At 39.4% G+C, this 19828-nt stretch overlaps 1 protein-coding gene across 4 annotated transcripts in view; it reads right to left on the bottom strand.

The window, feature by feature from the left end:
• USP15 (ubiquitin specific peptidase 15) overlaps nucleotides 1-19582 on the bottom strand; it is a 65148-nt gene extending 45566 nt beyond the window's left edge. For all 4 annotated transcript variants that reach the window (XR_001553444.3, XM_015855303.3, XM_085536632.1 and 1 more), the window contains exons 1-2: nucleotides 19465-19582; nucleotides 2140-2267 (exon numbers count right to left, since the gene is read on the bottom strand). Coding sequence is in view for 3 of the 4 variants with exons in the window: in XM_015855303.3 (XP_015710789.2) it covers nucleotides 2140-2267; nucleotides 19465-19553 (217 nt within the window). In the remaining variant the exon portion in view is untranslated. The remainder of the gene's footprint in view (nucleotides 1-2139; nucleotides 2268-19464) is intronic.
• Between the last annotated feature and the right edge of the window lie 246 nt (nucleotides 19583-19828).

Raw genomic sequence — 19828 nt, 5'->3', positions numbered from 1 at the left:
AATACCTTCACATGTAAACAAAGCATAAGAGATAAAATTCATAAACTGTAAATACATATGTAATGTGTTGCTACCAGTTCAGAGATGACAAAAGGATACTGTTTTGACAACACATAATCTATCCAGAAAAGAGATGCCTTGGTGTAGCAGAGGCTGTAATATGGCTTGCATATACTTTTCTCCAGTAAAAGTCACAAATGACCTAGTAGGAAGAGCTAAATAAAGAGAACACAGCAACAACACCCTCTAAAAATGCAGCCAGGTTGTTCTTAGTATTAATATTTTAGAGGAAGGGATAATGAAGTCCAGAAGTAGTCAAAGTACTTGTAATTTCAGCAAGAAAAATCACAAGCTTCAACAATTCTCTGAGACTAACTGGCTTGCTCCTAATAACTTCAAAACTATTCAAGATCTTAAATTCCCAACAGCACTGTATGATTTCAGCTGTTTTTTATTAAATTTTCCTCCATCCATAGTGATGGCAAAGATGGAAGACCTACTACAAGTAAGAAGCTGTCTGATACTGCTTAATCTATTGAAATCAGGTTACACAAAAATATATTTCTATGTTGCAATATCAATAAATCCAATATTTACTTCCCATTTGCTGCTTTAGTTGGCAAATGCTAGAAATAATAACTGTTGTTCTGCTGCCAATGCAGAGCCACTGCTTTAGATCCATACAATAACCGAACAGTGAAGTTCATAAATCCCAACACTGAGCTTATTTTGAAAAGGGCGTGAGCAGTATCAAAACGATACTGAGAAAAATGATTTTCACGAATTTTTATCAAAATGGCTAACACAATTTTGGATTTACATGGCTAACCCTAACATGGACTTCCTATTAACAGAAAATTTAAACCATCTGAACACATGTATAGATTAAGAAAATTACCAATAATCCATCACCGTGCTGTTGTGTATCCAGAAATTATCCTTTTTTCTAACGTGGTTGACACAGAAGAAAGAATAAGCTGTTGCTGCCTCTCTGAGGATAAAAAGGATGTTGCTGTATCTGATTACAACTGAGAATGTCATCTGAACATGCCTGCCTCACCACAAGATCTATGACAAGAATGTACAGAAGATCTACATCTTCACACCTTAGAAAACAAAATGTCATTCCTGTGGAGTAAAGTTTGTGGATGGAAGAGAGCGTATAGACATGTATGACAATACGGCATCTTCTCAAAGGTGCTGACACTACTGTCAGAAATGTGCACTCAGTGCATTTGATAATACAAGCCATAAAAAAGGCAATCATATGTAAGATAGCATTTGAAATACTAAAAAGAAAATTACAGTTGCAAAGTTTAGAATGAAGTCATAATTCATCATAAACCCCCATAAAACTATAAAAACATCTGCATTGCTATACATAAATTACACAGTACTACTATACTTTCTCTGCCTACAGAGATGAAGACCAATTATGTTAGATTTTGTATCCACTAGATTTTGCATGTTATGTAAAAGTAATTATAGCTTTATTGCTATTTTAATACTGAACATTAAATCTGAAATTTAACCTAAGGATTATTATTTTTTTAAAAATATCTGGGAAAGTATTTTGAGAGCTGTGTCTACAAATCCGAATACAGTACAGCAAAAGTCAGCCAGAACTTGGTAATTAAAACACAGAGTTTAACCATATTTAGAAGACTATGAAGCACTGAGAAAATATCCTCTATCATTTCAGAATACTTTATATTGTCACTAAATCGTACATTTTTCTGCATTGTTCCAGAATCATTACAAAAATAGAAATTTCAGATTTCAACTTAAGAACGTTCTGTAACCCCATCCAATTTAAGCTAGAATAATCTTGGTTAACTAAGGCTGGCTCTTTGTCAACTTGACCAAATTTCATCCCCCAAGATACTTCTAAGCTATCATAATATCATATGAGTTTGTACATTATTAGTTATTCATCACTGCAAAGGTGTTACAGTAATTTTGTTTCTCAAATGTAAATCATTAGAGAAAGCTGTTTCAATTCTTTGTCACTGTCAGAAAACAACAGGCCCTCATAAATGACAATGAACTCCATTTATACTATCAACTACACAAGATGAACAATCCGTGACAAATTTACACTGAGTATGATTTGCTTACTATACAGTTAAAAGCAGTTACCTTTGAGAAGTCCAGAATTATCAATAGGACCAGGGTAGACATTCTGATCTCCCATTTGATATTTGTCCCAGCTGTCAAAACCAACGTATTTTTTCCACTGTTTGAACCAGCGACTATCCACTAGATACCTTAAATGGAGAAAGACAAATTATTTCATTATTGGCAAGTCCAAAAGCACAGTTATAGTATCCTAATGAAACTGAGAAAATAAGTTACGACGTATATTTTGATTTTAGAGAGACAATTCCAGCAGCACCTCACGGATGTTTCTGTGACTCCTGCACCTTTATATCTTTCACTTAGTCACTTCAGGTATTAAAAAGGGAAATTAAGAGGTCAGAGCTGTCATCTGTATGCTTACTACTCACTCTGTCACCAATTCACTCTTATTAATGCACTTGTACCTATCAGCCTCTGAAAAATGAAAAATGTTTTTGAACTTGGACTGCTAACCATTATCAGCATTTTCTACCAACAAAAACTTTAACTGTGAACAATCCCAGTAATGATGGCAGACAAATACAGTTTTGATAGACTGTCAATAGAGCATACCAGACGTTGAAGAATGGCAACTTTCAAAGACATTTTCCTAGTTAGCATGCAAAATCATCAGGTTTAATTCCTGTTTTGTTTGTGAACTCAATAGATTCAAACTATACCTTTGAAATGAGCCTTTTAACAAATGAGAGAGAAACCTCAGAGCAGTATTTTTTCTGCTGTAGTTTTATTTATAACATTCACATACACACTCAAAAACTCTAGAACTCTGATGTCCTGTCAAGAACCTGAGTGTCTAAGTGTTTTCTTCCTTTTAGTCAACATCAACACATACAGGAACTGTACTGCTTTTATAGCAGTACTACATGTTCCTGCTACATATAACTAGCAGCTTCACACTTCCATTTAAGGAATGTCTATAAACCCAGCTTCTCAGTATTTTCTTCCCCAGTTAAACTATTGCCAGTCCAGTGATACCTACATCTTCCATCTTTTCATCCAAAATTTAAGATACCAAATTTGTTCAGAGATCCTGTTTTCCTGATGACTCACTTCTGTTATTTCCTTTTTCTAGAAGTACCCAACTTCTCATTTGTTCTTTATACCAACTCCTCTGCTAATAACATATCATAACACAGATAGCGGGATAAAAGGCTACAACAAACTGAAGATCATAGGTAATCTCACTCTTTGTTCCAGAGAAGTCCAGTATTAGACTACTAGGCTCCTATTTGTAGCACATAAATAATATCCCACTGAAGTTTCAAGATATTTCAAAACTCTTCCTGGTGATTCAAGTTTCATTCTGCTAATACACACAGCTTTATTAAGCATTCATCTTGCTGGAGTTACAAGTACCGTGGAAGAACCCAGCAATAAAACATCAACACCCACAGGTCTTGTGATGAAAGACGTTGGTTACAAACAAAAACATTGTTTGAGTAGGTACATATGTTATTGTAAAGGTTTAAAAAAATACATTAACAGAACCTTAAATTTGTAGTTACAATAAGAATTATCAAACCTAAACTAAGTCTTGACTTGAAGAACTAAGAGAAGTTTTTTTCCTTACACATACAGATCAATCCTAAAGACAGCCTCCAACAGCACCACTGGTGAACCTTAGGCAATGGACAATTTACTACTTCAAAGAGCAATCCTTTGTACTCAGCTTGTCAGATTCACTTCTCAGGAAGTCCCAGGTTCCAGTTTCTACTAAAGGTACTCCTTAAGCACGTGAGTTTATAGAGAGAAGTCCTTTGGAAAGTAAGAGGGAGAAGGCATTAAGAGATCTGTATGTGAGATCACCACAGGCTTTTGGACACTTGCTTCCTCTACATTCCCTCTAAATTGTCAAACATCAAGGCCTCAAAGGCAACTTTACAACACCTGTGACAACAGCATCCTAACTCACACAGTAAACAGTCTTGATGCAAAACACTATTGATGTAATAGTAATAAGTCTGTGAACAAATGATTCCTAGCATTAGGAATAATTAGGAACCACGGCCCTAGTTTGTAACTACCATATGCAAAAACAATATAAATAGCTGAGGGAAAGATGTGTCTCAGCTGCCACAGACACAAGACTAACACTACAAGAACATGGTTAAGAACCAAATTTCTCCCTTAGTCTCTCAATGCCAGCCACACACTGCAGCAGGTACCTCCACCATTTTGCAGCCAGTCTTGTTTCTGTTCTCCCAACACAGCCTGTTACTGCTGTTCAGATGTCATCCTGACTGTGATTTGCTACCCCTTCTGAAGCTGTCCAGCACATGGCTTCCTCCTCCTACTTGCAAAGCATGACTTCTTTCTCTAATTTTAAACCCTTAGCAAGGTAGTCCAACAAAAGCCTTAAACTGTTTTTTGAACCACAACTTAAAAAAAAAAAAACAACACCCAATAAAACAAGTTTAAAAAAGAAAAAGCTTAGTTTTAAATACTAGGGATATATGTGTGTGTGTGTATATATATATGAAAAGAACTTTATTTTGTTGCAGTAATGTCCCTTTCTACTCTTACCAAGTTCAGAAACAGACTGTGACCTAATGGGCTGTTTTGTACACACTGCATACCATCAATCTGGTCATGAATCAGCATGGCTGAAGTCCTGCTCCAGCACGAGATACTTTTCATCATGATTTTGCAATACTGAATATAACCCTAAAGGAGCTGAGCCCAGCACTGGTTGCTTCAGTTTTGTAGCAGAATTCCCTTGACATGTTTTGCGTACAATATATTTAGAATGCAAAAGGAAACAAAGTAATACAAAGCTAAGCTACACTGAATATGTAAAAAGAAAGATGTAGTCTTGTACAAAACCAATACGTAGATTTAAATGTTACAAATGCTGAAGAAAGGTAAAATTTATGTAGTACAAATCTGAGTTACAGTTCCACAAATGTCACAATTCAAGAATCAAAATCATTCTGTTAGAACGCTTTGATTGCTTGACTGTGTTCAGTTGTTTATGCCATTCACTAAAGCAATTACGACTGGCTAACAAAACAGTCAGCTTCCAAAAACATAGGCTGGGTGATGAGTGGATTAAGCAGCCCTGCTGAGAAGACTTGAGTGTTCTAGTGGATGAAAAGCTTGACATGAGCCAGCAGCCCCAAAGGCCAACTGAATCTTGGGCTGCATCAAAACAGAAATGGGCAGCAGGGCTGGGGAGGGGATTTTCTGCCTCTGCTCTGCCTTTGTGAGGTCCCATTTGGAGTATCATATCCAGCTCCATGGTGTTCAGCCCAAGAAGGACAAGGAGCTGCTGCAGTGAGCCCAGAGGGAAGCCATGAGGACGTCCAGAAGGCTGGATATTCATAAGGCTGGAGCACCTCTGTTATGAAGAAAGGTTGAGGGAGCTGGAGTTCTTCAGCCTGTAGAAGAGAAGGTTCTAGGGAGACCTTCCTGCAGCCTTTCAGTACTTGCAGGGAGTAGTGGTAGGACAAGAAGTAGTGGTTTAAAATTAAAATACTTTAGATTTAGATTAGACATTTCTCTACAAGGATGGTGAGGCACTGGAATGGGTTGAACTGCCCAGAGAAGTGCAGATACCCCATCCCTAAAGGTATTCAAGACCAGCTTGGATGGGGCTTTGAGCAATGTAGTCTAGAGAATGTATCCCTGCCCATGGAAGGGGGGAGTCAACGTGCCTGTCAATTCTATGATTCTCCATGTACAGAAAATCTCATTTTGCAGCACATAAAAGTAGGAAAGTAAAGCTTTGCCTTTCTATGCTAGGACCTCTGCTGAACTTATCCTTTCAGGTCCCAGTAATGCCATACCAGATTTAATGATCACTGCAGCAGTATCTAACTCAGTATCTATCCTCAAACTTGCAAAATTAAATAAGAATCAGTTTCGAATACCAAAACAGACAAATTTTTGAGAACAGGCATATGATGTGACTATCCACACATAATTCAAAATTTTGTATTAGCATATTAAAATAAAACAATAAAAAAGGGTGTTTGTTGTTTAAATATCACATGAAAGCAAAGAAATTTCAAAACACAAAAATCTTAAAATCCCATTATGGACCTCCCAAGGTGGGAGGTGGGGTTGACCTGCCTGATGGTAAGGAGGCCCTCCAGAGGGATCTGGATAAGCTGAATCGCTGGGCTGAGGTTAATGGGATGAGGTTCAACAAGGCCAAGTGCCTGGTCCTGCACTTTGGCCACAATAACCCCATGCAGCGCTATAGGCTTGGGGCTGAGTGGCTGGAAGAAGGGGACCTGGGGGTGTTGGTTGATGCTCGGCTGAACATGAGCCAACAGTGTGCCCAGGTGGCCAAGAAGGCCAATGGCATCCAGGCCTGTATAAGAAACAGTGTGACTAGCAGAAGCAGGGAGGTAATCATCCCTCTGTACTCAGCTCTGGTGAGGCTGCATCTTGAGTACTGTGTTCAGTTTTGGGCTCCTCACTACAAGAAAGATGTCGAAGCCTTGGAACGTGTCCAGAGAAGGGCAATGAAACTTGTGAGGGATCTGGAGCACAAGTCTTACGAGGATCGGCTCAGGGAGCTGGAATTGTTTAGCCTGGAGAAGAGGAGACTCAGGGGAGACCTCATTGTAATTTACAACTTCCTGAAGGGAGCTTGTGATGAGGAGGGGCTTGGTCTCTTCTGCCAGGCAACAAACAGGGACCCAAGGAAATGGCCATGAGTTGTATCAGATGAGGTTTAGGCTGGACATAAGAAGGAACTTTTTTTCTCAGAGAGTGTTCAGTCATACACAAGACATATACAGATATAAGTACATATTTTTCTTAAAATCAATAGCCATGAACAGATATCATCAGATACAGCTTTGTACAAGGATTACAATAATTTTTTGGAGGTATGGACTCATAAGAGAAGGCTCAGAAGGCTCTTAAAGTTTATTCTCCATAAGATTCTCTATGAAATTCATGCACAAGGCATTTATCTATTATGAGAAATGAGAAGGGAAAAGAAAATAGAGTGGACAGAAGCTTGCATGAAGCAATTTAGCTTACCAAATTTAATTAAAAGATCACACGAATACGAAAATTTAGGAAAACACACTAAGATAGTTTGCTTGAAAATTGCAAAAAGAAAATCGGAGGTCTTGCAGACAAGTATTTTTTAACCAAACTATCCACTGCAATCAAATTAGTATTACCTTCTTTTCTCTGGAAGAGAAAAATAGACCCTACCATGAAAGACTGAATTGGTACGATAATGTTAAATAGAATGATTTCACTCTACAGAGTATACATATAGTTGAATTTAGATATTAAAGATAACTGTCCTCATAGACTGAGGGTAAAGGAAAAAGCTTATGTTAATACTACTGAATCACTGCCATTTGTCTGACTCTAAGTACAACCAGCAGCAGTTCTTTCCACATTAGCAAAAACCCAGTTCTTTCACTCTGTCTATACAAATCCCAGTTCCTTTTAGAAGATTCTTTTAATATTTGAGTCCTTTTTATTTAATAAGTGGAGAAAAGGATACTGATTTTAATTACACGCCTTCACCTTTTGCTTTATGCAGGTTTTCAGTCTTAAGGAGATGCCAAAGGCCAACAACATTCCCACCTTTATCCTCCTTTGCCCATGGTTGTCCAGAACCATTCAACAATAGCCACAAGTGTGGTCGGAACGCAGTCACCCTCAAGCACCCATTCTCCTACCAAACCCACCAGCCTTGTCCCCTTCCCCATTCTGCGACCTCTACCTTCTTGATCTAAATTGGAATGAAATGATGAATCTTAAGAAATGAAAGCTATAATTTTACAGAGAAACGAAATTATCACATTAGCATTGATTAAAACAACAGGCTGGCCATGGTTCCTGTAGAACTGCATTACTATTCCAAATGCTTTGCACTAAATGATCATGCTGATAACAGCAACAGAAATTTTGACTTCGGGATACATGCAAGTCAGGTAGGGATTCACTGTTGTAGACTTTAAACATTTACCAACTCAACGCTTCATCTACTTTTATTTTTTCACATCCAATTAATTAATTTCACTACTGACCAGTTTTTCCTCTGCAGTGCCTCTTTACAGAGCTCCTAACTGAAAACATTTCTGTTTCCTAACACAAAAGCTCAAGAACTTTTATCACTTCTATTACAATCTGCGAACTTGTATTTACATGCATAGATAAGAGATGAATATCTCTGGCATAAACAGTTGAAAGGCTATCTGTAAATCATGCAAGAATGTAAGTGTGATAAGAGCTAAACAACAGACAAGCTTTTTGCCTGAAAAGAAAACCACTACATGACAAACAAATCTTTAAAAATATCACTTGAAATCTGAGCTTATCTGAACAAAGTCTGTCCACCAGTACTAGGCAGAAAATTACAGTGAAGAATGCATGAATGCCAAGAATATAAAAGCTACTCAGTTTACTTTGCATCTCCTTTCTTTCTTCCTTCCTTGGATTCACAATGAGTAGTACTTGGTTTGGTTAGTGTATTTTGGACGTATAAACAAAGATGCCATGAGTAACATAACAGGTGCAAAATACAACTCAAGACTAGATTCTACAACTGTTAAAAATAAATTAATATTTATAAAGCACAAGTAGAACTTAGTAACTTCAGACAAATAATTGGCTTCATGTGTTTCTTGCAAGATACTTCTACTGAAGAGCGATGAAAAGATTAAAGAAGAGAAGATCAAGTAATTTGTGTGCACTCGAGGGCAAAGCTTAACACTTCAGTTAATACAGCTTGTAGTACGAAGTGGTATATAGCTAACCTTGTGTAGTAATTTTTAAATGGAAAAATCCCACCAAAATGATCCTCCTGGGTGAAATGCACACAGTCCACTGCCAGTTCTCAAGACTGCTTGCATACCATATCATATCCTAATACTGAGACTTGGATTGAACTTAATATATATTTGATATGGCTCAGTAGATGCCTTACCAGAACCTAGTGAACTATTCACGGATCACAAATCATAGGTTAGAAAGTGCTGTCTGATTCACTATTGCAACATTCAATTCTTAACATCCTTCATGAACAAAGGCAAGTAGGATACTTACATAAGAAGTCTTGTAATTAATTTAATTTCTATTTAGAGACAACAGCCTTTCATCAACACAGGATCTACCAGCATTGTTAAGACTTCTTAATTTAAACAAGTAATGAGTTTATTCTCAGACAGATATTTTCAAGAGCAAATTCAGTATTCCAGCTAGGCACAGCTGTGAGACAACATATGCACTGCACAGAACAGGTCTTAGAAGAAATGTAAAACAAGGAATTACACATATGGGAACAGATTCTCAGAATGCTAACAGACGCTGCAGTTGTGAGTTCTCACAGTTCCTTACTGCACATACATATGTACATACAAGTTCTATGTAAATCTTAGGCATTTTACTCAGCATTGGTTACTTTTACTTCAGTGGCATTTTGACTTGGATAAAAGGAGCTGCTTTGATTTAGTATGGAACACAGCAATCCTCCACCTTTGTAAGAACTCATCAGATGAAATATTATATTGCCAATAAGATAAAGAAAAATGGAAATTTGTGTTCAAATTCAATACAACTCCCTCATCTTTACTCAAGATGGGTTTATCATGTTAAAGATTATACTAAAAAATAGCAATTATAAGTCATGCAGCTTAGGGGATCGATCTGCTAAAACACACACAGTACATTAATAAAAACCACTTCTTACCACTAAGGAAGAGAGTAAAAAAATCATAAAATTAGACTATATATTCTGATCCTAAGAACATATTCAATACAGCACTGTTGCCAAGATCAAGACAAACTGCTGATTCATCTATGCAAAACAAGGCAAACCTTAATAAATGTTGCAACTTTGTTTATCTGTTCATCCATGTCATAATGTCCATGATGCAAGAACCATCAGAAAATGAAAGTATTTACCAACAGAAGACTTGTAGTTTGTTTACTTGAGGTATCTCTTTTCCTCTTAAAAATGCCTTATCTGCTAAAACCTTATTTCTCAAATGAACGTCAGCAGCCTTTAGAGGGAAACCTACTAAAAACTTGTAGCATGCACTTGAGACTAGATATACTTCACTGAATATGTACCGCCCCAGATACAAAAATAGTGTAACATGCATGAGTAGAACAGAGATACAAAATATCTGCATGCTAGGCTCGGTACAATGTTTCACTTTTGACACTATCACCTAATACAGGAAAGAGCTCCACACCAACACAACCTTAAGGGAGTCCCCCTGAACTTTGCACCTGATTGAGAAAGCTGTCCCAGCACAACCCAGCAAAGCTCAAGGCAATGGAATATTCCCTGTATAAAACCATTTTCTAAAGTAGCATTTGTTACTTATCCCTGATGGAATCCAGATTTCACTAAGGAAAGAAATTTAGCTCACAGTCAAGGTAATGAAGAAGCTGACCAACCTATCCTGAGATTAAATGCCCCTGGAGGACTTTTGGTAGAGACTGATGGAGAAAACTGGCTGAGACAGATTTCTAGATAAGCTGGTTTGAGGGGCAAACCTTTAAAGCCAACACAATCTGACCCCAAGGTTAACTTTAAACCAGCAGATGTTTGATATTTACAGGCATGCCAAATAAATCAGTCACCTAACCATGCTAGATTAAAACAACATAAACAAGTTTTATTATGTTAAAGTCACCTCGAGCCAAGAAGTTGAAAACAGAAACATAAAAACTGAAATAGCCCCAAAACTTTGTCTAACAGTAAGACAAACATGCATATATGATTTACTCAGAATTACACTGAAATATTAAGTTAGATTCTGAAACTACCTCAATAATACTGGAAACACTGATACAGTTGGACACACTGATACAGATACTGATATAACTCGCACTCTTGCAGAACACTAAGAAGCTGCTATAATCAAGATGCACATCACATCTGCAGACATGAGTAATCAGAAAAACTGGAATTTGGTCAGACCATGACAGAAAAACCACCCAGTGACAAGTGGGGCACAGCATGTTTTGGTGAAAAGTTCCCTCTCCCTTCAATGCACAACAGGTTTTCATACCTCACAGATTCAGTGCCATGCCCACAAAGGACTAAAAGGCAACATTCACTTGTCTTTAGACTTAGTTCAGGCTCCTATGAGTTTACTGATCTTAGAGAGGAGTAAAATATAATTACAGTGTCCCTTGATACTGCCTTACACTGCAAGCCACTATTTCCCTCAAAAAGCAGTGACACCTGATGGTGATACCGAGCTCATCCCATACAGAAGCTATTTTCCAATCCCACCTTCTTATTCAGGTACAATTTCTCTTTAATTTTTTTTTTTTTTTTTTTTATTTGAATGACCTTTTGACAAGTGCTGACAGCCACAAAGCATAATATTAAACATTTCAACCTACCTTCCTCTTCCTCTTTTCCTACACTCAGGTTGTTTTCAAGGCGTAAGTTACTTATGACCTACAACTATTCATTAGATAATACATAAAATGTCATCTTTTACTTGATTCCTATTACTAGGAATAAAAAAAACACCACAACACAATATTTGTTTAAAAATAACATAAACCAACATGAAAAAGTGAAAGACAACTATTTTAAACTTGCTTTAGTTGAAGATGCTAAAGAGACTAAATCTATATCTAAGAGAAGTTTGGACAATTATTTCATCCTCATCTAGCACCTACAGCCTACCACTAAGAAAACGCTGTAGGTGTTGTTGTTCTTTGGGTCAGTTACCATGAAACTAAATAATGATTATTTCCTGTATTTACATAGGACTGCTGATGTCTATGACAGGCCTTTGTCTGATTCCTGCTTGTATTCTCATCAACTACTGCACCTACAGCAGCATCTACAAAGTATATATATAGTACTCAACACCTTCTGCACCATTTCTCAGTACAGCTATAAAAGTAAGAAATACTTCTCTAAGTCCTGTATAGCCAATTCAAATATAACACTTGTACAAGGGTTGCTCCAAAAGTAATGCTTCCTATTTTAATACGTTGGCCCCTGCTGTCAGAGGTGGATGTTGTTGGTATAGCATTAGAGGCTGAACCTTCCCACTAATATACCAGTACATGCAGTTGCTGTGTGACAGATGGCAGCAGAGGGGCACACTGACACAATAGTGTCTGCCATGGAAGTGTGTATGACTCAAAGGTGTGGCACCAAATTCCTCCATGCAGAAAAAATAGCACCTATCGACATTCATCAGTGCTTGCTGGACAATATGGACGGGAGTGGATGTGAGCACAGTGAGGTGGTGGGTGGTGCATTTCAGCAATGGCAACAGATCAGAGAAGTATGACCGGATTCACTGCTTACCTCAGCACCTGGGTTGACAGAAAAATGTTTGAACAATATGATCTCAGCATTTACCACTTTTGTCAGAAGCATTCTGAATGCATCACTCAGTTATATACTGAAGGAATTAAACAATATTCGATGTAAATTTATTTACGCTAACTGGTAAATTTGAAGGTTTCAAAATCAAAACAGTTAACTTTAATGTGCAATAGAGATACTTAGAGAGACACGCTCATTTCAGCACCACATACTGCTAGGACACCTGGACCTTATGAACACAAACTATTACATTTCAACAGCAAAACTGTGCAAATTGTCCCAAGAGATGGCGGGGGTTTTTTTTCCACCCTCACTGTGCATGAGTATATCTTCAGTATTGCTTCATCTAAAGTGGAACTGTGTTGCTGAAAGCAAATTAGGACTCCTGCTTAAAGGCACAGCATCCCATTTTTATTCTTGCACCATTCCAACTCTGAAAATAATAAAGGTAAGAATAAGTTCGTACCTGTGTTTCTACTTGAGGGGCAGAGTGGCTGGATGACTGTGAAGAGGAAAGAGACCTGGGGGTGTTGGTTGATGCTTGGCTGAACATGAGCTGACACTGTGCCCATGTGGCCAAGAGGGCCAATGGCATCCTGGCCTGTATAAGAAATAGTGTGGCCAGCAGAAGCAGGGAGGTCATCATCCCTATGTACTGAGCTCTGGTGAGGCAGCATCTTGAGTACTGTGTTCAGTTTTGGGCTCCTCACTACAAGACATGAAGGCCCTGGAACGTGTCCAGAGAAGGGCAACCAAACTGGTGAGGGGTCTGGAGCACAAGTCTTATGAGGAGAGGCTCAGGGAGTTGGGATTGTGGAGTCATCATCCCTGGCAGTGTTCAAGAGGTGTCTGGATAGGAAGCTAGGAGATATGGTTTAGGGGTTTTCTGTAGGTACGGTAAAAGGAGGACAGTTGGACTAGATGTTAGGCCGGCCAAAACTGCTTGATGAGCTACGTGTGATTAACAGATTATTTCAAAATGTAAATCTCTTTCAGAATTTCATAAGCACTTGAAGATTAAATAGTGCAACTACCCTAATTTATTATAAAAACATTCAACCATAGTTTTATTCAAAAAGTTAAACCACAAAAAAATTTTAAAAAAAAGAAAAAGAAATATCATTTAGTTCCCAATTTTAAGAAATCTTAAGTCTCTTTAGAAATGAAAGCTTTGTAGAAGTCAGTGCACCAAGATACTTCCACACCAACTAATTAGATCATACCAGTCCAATTCCCACTACAGCACCCCTATGCTGTTCCCATAAAACGCTGCAATAGCCTAAGCAGAACTTCATATATACTAAGTGCTGATGCAAAACTCTATGTAAACCATAACAAATGGACTGTATTTTTGTGTTAATTTTAAGTTGCCTGTGAACATTACGCAAACAAGCACTTCAAATACATTCATATATTCTCCATTTAACTAAAGATTTCTCAACAAAAAAGTATATTAACTCCTAAATCAACGTTTGACTTCCAATTTTGAAGCCCGACCCAAACAAACCTTCCACTTTAACTCTGCCCCATCAACTAACAGAAGAGATCTGCACCTACTTATTTCAACTGCAAGTAGCCTGCCAAGAGAACTTAGAACACTCTGTATATCTCCATTTAAATGCTGCATCCTTCTTCATACAGTGAAAAAAAAATTAACATAAAACTTCAGCTGTAAGATCTTTAAGTAAAAAAACCTCAGCAACTTAAAATGAGGCTTAAGAACCCAAATGGCACTTCCAGCCTTTGTACAATGAGATAGCGCTCCTTGTTCACCACCATACTTGTTTCTGGTAAGTTGAAGATATCATTCCAAATGTTACTGAGGTATGTAGGTCAATTACACCTCACCACAATGTCACTGAAATCAAGCAAATCCTCCTTAATGTCCAATCTACATTCTAATCATGTATAGCACAATAATGGATTATCAAACATGGATAACACTGCTACAAAGGGCTATTATAGATAAGCATTTCAATATCCAGGTTATCTTCAGTGATGGGCACTTCAGGGTTTTCAAGTAGAGTCATATACTCCTGCTCATCAAGACTAATGAGTTTTTACCATATTCCATTTTTAAATGGTTACTTTTTATTTTTATTTTATTTTATTTTTTGATGGGAAATCCTTTAAACACACTTCTGGAGGGGAAATCCTTGAAGACTGAACTTTTCACATCATTAACTGAGGATTTTACCCAACTTAAAATTTTATCTATTCTCTTCAGTGGTTATGAGCCTTAAAAATGACAAACAGCCAATACTTCTCCCTGCGATTCTACTGGACTGTATTTCCTTCACCTTTCCAGAAATGTATGTTGTTCAATAACAGCAGTACAACCCCTGGAATCATTAGAATTTCAGGAGCAATGTGTATCAAAGACACGTCTGGAAGCACACAAATAATTTCCAAGTTTAAAAATCACAAACAGGTCATGCATTTCACAGAATCACAGAATGACCCGGGTTGGAAGGGACCTCAAGGATCATGTAGTTCCAACCCCCTGCCTGGCAGGGCCACCAAACATACACCTTTACTAGATCAGGTTGCCCAGGGCCCCATCCAACCTGGTCCTGAACACCTCCAAGGACGGGGCATCCACAACCTCCCTGGGCAGCCTGTTCCAGGGCCTAACCACTCTCCTAGTGAAGAACTTCCCCCTAACATCCAACCTAAATCTTCCCTCTTTTAACTTAAAACCATTTCCCCGTGTCCTGCTATTATCAGCCCTTTCGAAGAGTTTACTCCCCTCCTGGGAGTAAGTTCCCTTCAGGTATTGAAAGGCTGCAATGAGGTCACCCCGCAACCTTCTCTTCTCCAGGCTGAACAAGCCCAACTCCCTCAGCCTGTCCTCATAATCCCCATTTATCTCATTCTAAACAAAGGGTGAAGAATACTACCACAATCTGTTGGCTAGCAATGCTGGAAATCCCAGTCTTTATGTGCTAGCCTCAAACCTCTTATACTAGATGTCTTCTCTGTGCGTATGTCAGCACAGCACTCAACTATCAAAAGAGATGAAGGCTCTTAAGTTCTCTTCTGCAATGTAAAGGTTTCTCCTCCTCAAATAAAATTTGAGATTGTTGAGCCCATTCCAAATGAACACCTTTTGTGGCATGTCAAGCCAAAACAGGAGGGCATGAGGTTCTATGCTACTGTATTTCTTTGTACTGCTACACAGTATTCCCTAGGTAAACATCTAAGGGTTACATTTGTTCCCCTGGACACCAAATAAACTTGTGATCCTTATTTATCCAAATCTAACAACCTAATTATTTTCCAAATTACTGCTTTTGGCAATATCATTTACATTCTTATCTGCTCAGAAATTAACACAGTGAGAAATACATTAAAGAAGCACAGAGGGGAAATTCTGGGGGAAAAGAGGAAATTTGGTGGAACTGATTGTGCTGTTAGTCACTATTAGTCACTGTTACCCATTATGAAGTGAACCACTTGTTGGCAGGTGACACCTGTGGCCTCTCAAGCTTGGACCACAGAGGGCTAATGTGCATAAGAGGTATGAAAGTGAAGAATATGAAAGCATTTGTAATGTCTTATTTAAGTAACTGAGGCAACACTGCTGACTAAGATAGCCACAGCATAACAGAAACTGCAGGAAAAACAGGGCTGAAAGTGGTCTTAAAGGTTAAGGCGAGATACTGTTTCTCAGTAGGAGGCAGAAAATTCACTTAAAAAGCCACAAACAACTGGCAGAGTCTTTATCAACTCTTAAACTATGGCAGTACCAGTAACTTTCAGTGCTGAAAACTGTATCCCGGTGACACAGTAAAAACAGAAATACTTGGCAAGGTTCTCAAGAATACCACTGCAGCTCCAAAGGCATTAAATGACAACATTAAGACCAGTTGGTCATGCAAATTATTCAATGGTTAAAAAAAAAAAGCATAAAATGGATGTATACCAACAGTTCTGCGCTTTCTGAGAGCGGATATAGGAGGACACTGAGTTCACATTTGTCTGCAGTCGTAGCAATCAGTGTTATTGACTGAGAGGTTAAAATCTGCACGGATACTAAAAACTCTTCTCACTTCTCAGTGGTCGAAGGAGGTGATCCTCCCCCTCTACTCTGCCCTGGTGAGGCCTCATCTGGAATACTGTGTCCAGTTCTGGGCTCCTCAGTACAAAAAAGACAGGGATCTCTTGGAAAGAGTCCAGCGGAGGGCCACTAAGATGGTGAAGGGCCTGGAGCATCTCCCCTGTGAGGAGAGACTTAGGGAACTGGGTCTGTTTAGCCTTGAAAAAAGAAGGCTGAGAGGGGACTTGATCCAGGTTTATAAATACCTGAGGTGTGGGAGCCATAGTGGTGAGGCTGGTCTCTTTTCAGTAGTGTGTGGGGATAGGACTAGGGGTAATGGGATGAAACTACAGCATAGGAAGTTCCACAAGAATGTGCGGAAGAACTTCTTTACGGTGAGGGTGATGGAGCACTGGAACAGGCTGCCCAGGGAGGTGGTGGAGTCTCCTTCTCTGGAGATATTACAGACCCGCCTGGATGCCTACCTGTGTGACATGGTGTAGGGAGCCTGCTTTGGCAGGGGGGTTGGACTCGATGATCTCTAGAGGTCCCTTCCAACCCCTACAATTCTGTGATTCTGTGGTAGAATTTCAAAACGCTGAGAAACAATCAGATCAGATTCTAAGACCGTGAGATACGAGATGAATTGTGCATTTCTTTTCTTTCAGAACAAAACCAGAGCTCTTTGAAACACTGAAACTGTGCGTTCTTTGGGAAATACTGCATGAAGAGAGAATTACAGGTAATTTGAGTTCTTTGGAATAAGAGTGTGGCTTTTAGTGCTGAATTCATGAACAAAAGCAATTATAATTATTTAAAGCATCTAATAAACTAAGGATTTTCTTCATTGGAAAAACTTAAATTTAATGTTAATACATCTTTTAAGAAAAATAAGAAAAATTGGAAGATGGAAAACCTGCAGGTTCACCTAATTTAAACACTTATTAATTGTATGCAGGAAAGGTAACGTGAACAAACCAGCCCAGCATCCCATCCCTGAGCACTGAACAGGCAGAAGACAGACACCACTCCTGCCCATCCACTGTGGCAATATATTTTTAGCCATATTATGCCCCAGCTATCCTTAAAAACATCCACTGTAGCAAAGTTTACAGCTTATTAAGTTGACTGCTCACATGGAATATTTGAACATGTGTATTCTACAAAATCTTTTCTAACTTTGAAATATTGCATGTACATCAGTTTCATTTCTTTCTCTCTGCAATAAACCCTTAGAACTAGGAAGTTTGTTGCCCTCTACGACACAATTTGCCTCTTTTTGCCCCACTCTTCCTTTATCCTGAAGAGGAAACCCCAAAAGCTTTATAAACGACTTGCTTTTTCTATGCTCTACATTCACAACAGTTTTTCTGTCTAAGCTGGACATTTTAAAAGCACTGTGTTTAAATACAGCACTTGAAAACTCAAACAGAACAAGCTGATACATCATCACTCACATTTGTCTCCAAAATTTACTACCGAGTGAATGAATGGAAATTGCAATTCTGAGTCATGACTTAGAGCATGTAAACTACCATGCTTCCTCACTGCTCCAAAAGACCAAAAAACTAGTATCAAAATACCTCTGAATTACTACACGCAGTCCTTAATTTGTGAAGTTAAACACGCAGCTTTAAGCGTTAAACCTATCAACACACCTATATACACATCTGTTTTTAGATTTAAGAGTCACAGTCAACAGGGCTCTGCCACAGCTTATTCAGCCTTAAAATGCTTGATTAATATTAGTGTCATAATCGCAGTGAAATATACTTATTTTCAGAGAAAACCTAAAGGCTTATTTCACTAAACTGGTTTTTCCATGTTAAAATATTACACTTAGTAAGGAAAAAAAAAAAAGAAGACAGCTCAGTCGGTACATGCCCTGATTTACTCATTACATAAACTGCTCATAAAGTTACTTTCATTTTGAATAATATCAACCGCTTGGGATATTTTTTTTTAGTACTCAGGAAGTGCCCAACAGAATCATATATGAAGAAAAAAAAAGCTTAGAAGACTACAAGCCTGAGCACCCTTGTACTAGTGCCAGTCGTTTTCAACAGTACCATATGAATCGATTTCCTTTTTCTAGTCGCTTATACTTTTCCAGCTTAAGAGCAGTCTGTTCGTACGCCAAAAACTGAACGTACACTCAGCAGTATTTGAATAATGCATCAGAATGTATGCTTCTGACACATGCTGCAGTATCAACACTGTTAAATATAGTCTTTTATGGAACTGGAACAGTAAGTGATGACAGCTGAAACGAGGTGGGGAAGCTCTACTTTTGTGTGTTCATAATTTTCACCGAGTTAACGATTCAGCCTTTGTCTTTGGGTGACAACTTCACAAGGGAAGAGAAGCAGAGGTTGGGTGGTGGCAGGAGGGGCAGTTCCTCTTTTTTTTCTGTCCTCTTAAAAAAAAACAACAAACAACAACCACCCCACACAGTATGCCAGCTAGTTTCCAACAACTACACCTACATCTGCCCAATCCCCAAAACACACACTAAAACGACGGTGTTTATTTAACCTAATTCTTCCCAACCGTGGCTTGTTCTGCTGCCAATCTGCACTGTCTACTAAGAGATATTTTCTACGGACCAGGAAAACAAGCCGGCCGTGGAAGAGAGAATCATAAGAGCCTGTTTGCACCTCCGGGGGTTGATTCGTTGCCTATTATTAACACGTTCGCAGCCGATGTCTCGATGTAAGGCCTACCCCTGGCTCGCAATGGAAGCCGGCGCTGCAACCCGGCTGGTGGAAGGGAAGCTTCCGAGCAGAGCCCTCCTCCCCCGGCCCCGCTCCAGTCGCAGCCCTCATTGTGAGGGGCGGCCATCGCGCCCCTCCCCCGCTTCCCTGCACCGAGCAGGGCCGAGGGGAAGGAGGTCGGTCCCTGTGGCAAGCGAAGCCCCGCTCAGGGGTGGGGGAGCCGCCCGAGTCTCGCAGCCCGGGTTCCCCTTCTCTCCCTGCCTCCCCCCCTCCCCCCGGCTCACCAGGTGTCGCCCTTGCGGAGGGCGGTTTTGAGCAGCGCCGCCACATCCGTGCGCTGAGTCTCCAGATCCGCCGCGCCTCCCTCCGCCATCTTCTCCCCCCGGTAGCAGGGGCAGGAGCGGGCCGCGCTGCATGCTGGGAGTGACGCCGCCGGGGGACGCCACAATCCGAAGGGAGGGAGACGAGGAGGAGGTGGCGCCCCCTGGCGGCGGGGAGGTCTTTACTCTCTACAGAGCCCTGCGCATGCGCACTGAGAGTCTCGGGCGTGCTGCGGGGCCGTATGTTGGCCGGAGCATGTAGGGAGTAGCGAGGCAGTGGACTGAGCTCTTACCCAAACAGTGCCTGTTCTAAAATGGGTCAGAAAGT

Source organism: Coturnix japonica, chromosome 1 (assembly GCF_054131305.1).
Source record: "Coturnix japonica strain WE chromosome 1, WE-NBRP24, whole genome shotgun sequence".
In the NCBI taxonomy this organism is placed as follows: domain Eukaryota; kingdom Metazoa; phylum Chordata; class Aves; order Galliformes; family Phasianidae; genus Coturnix; species Coturnix japonica.
This window is presented reverse-complemented; position numbering and strand designations above follow the sequence as displayed.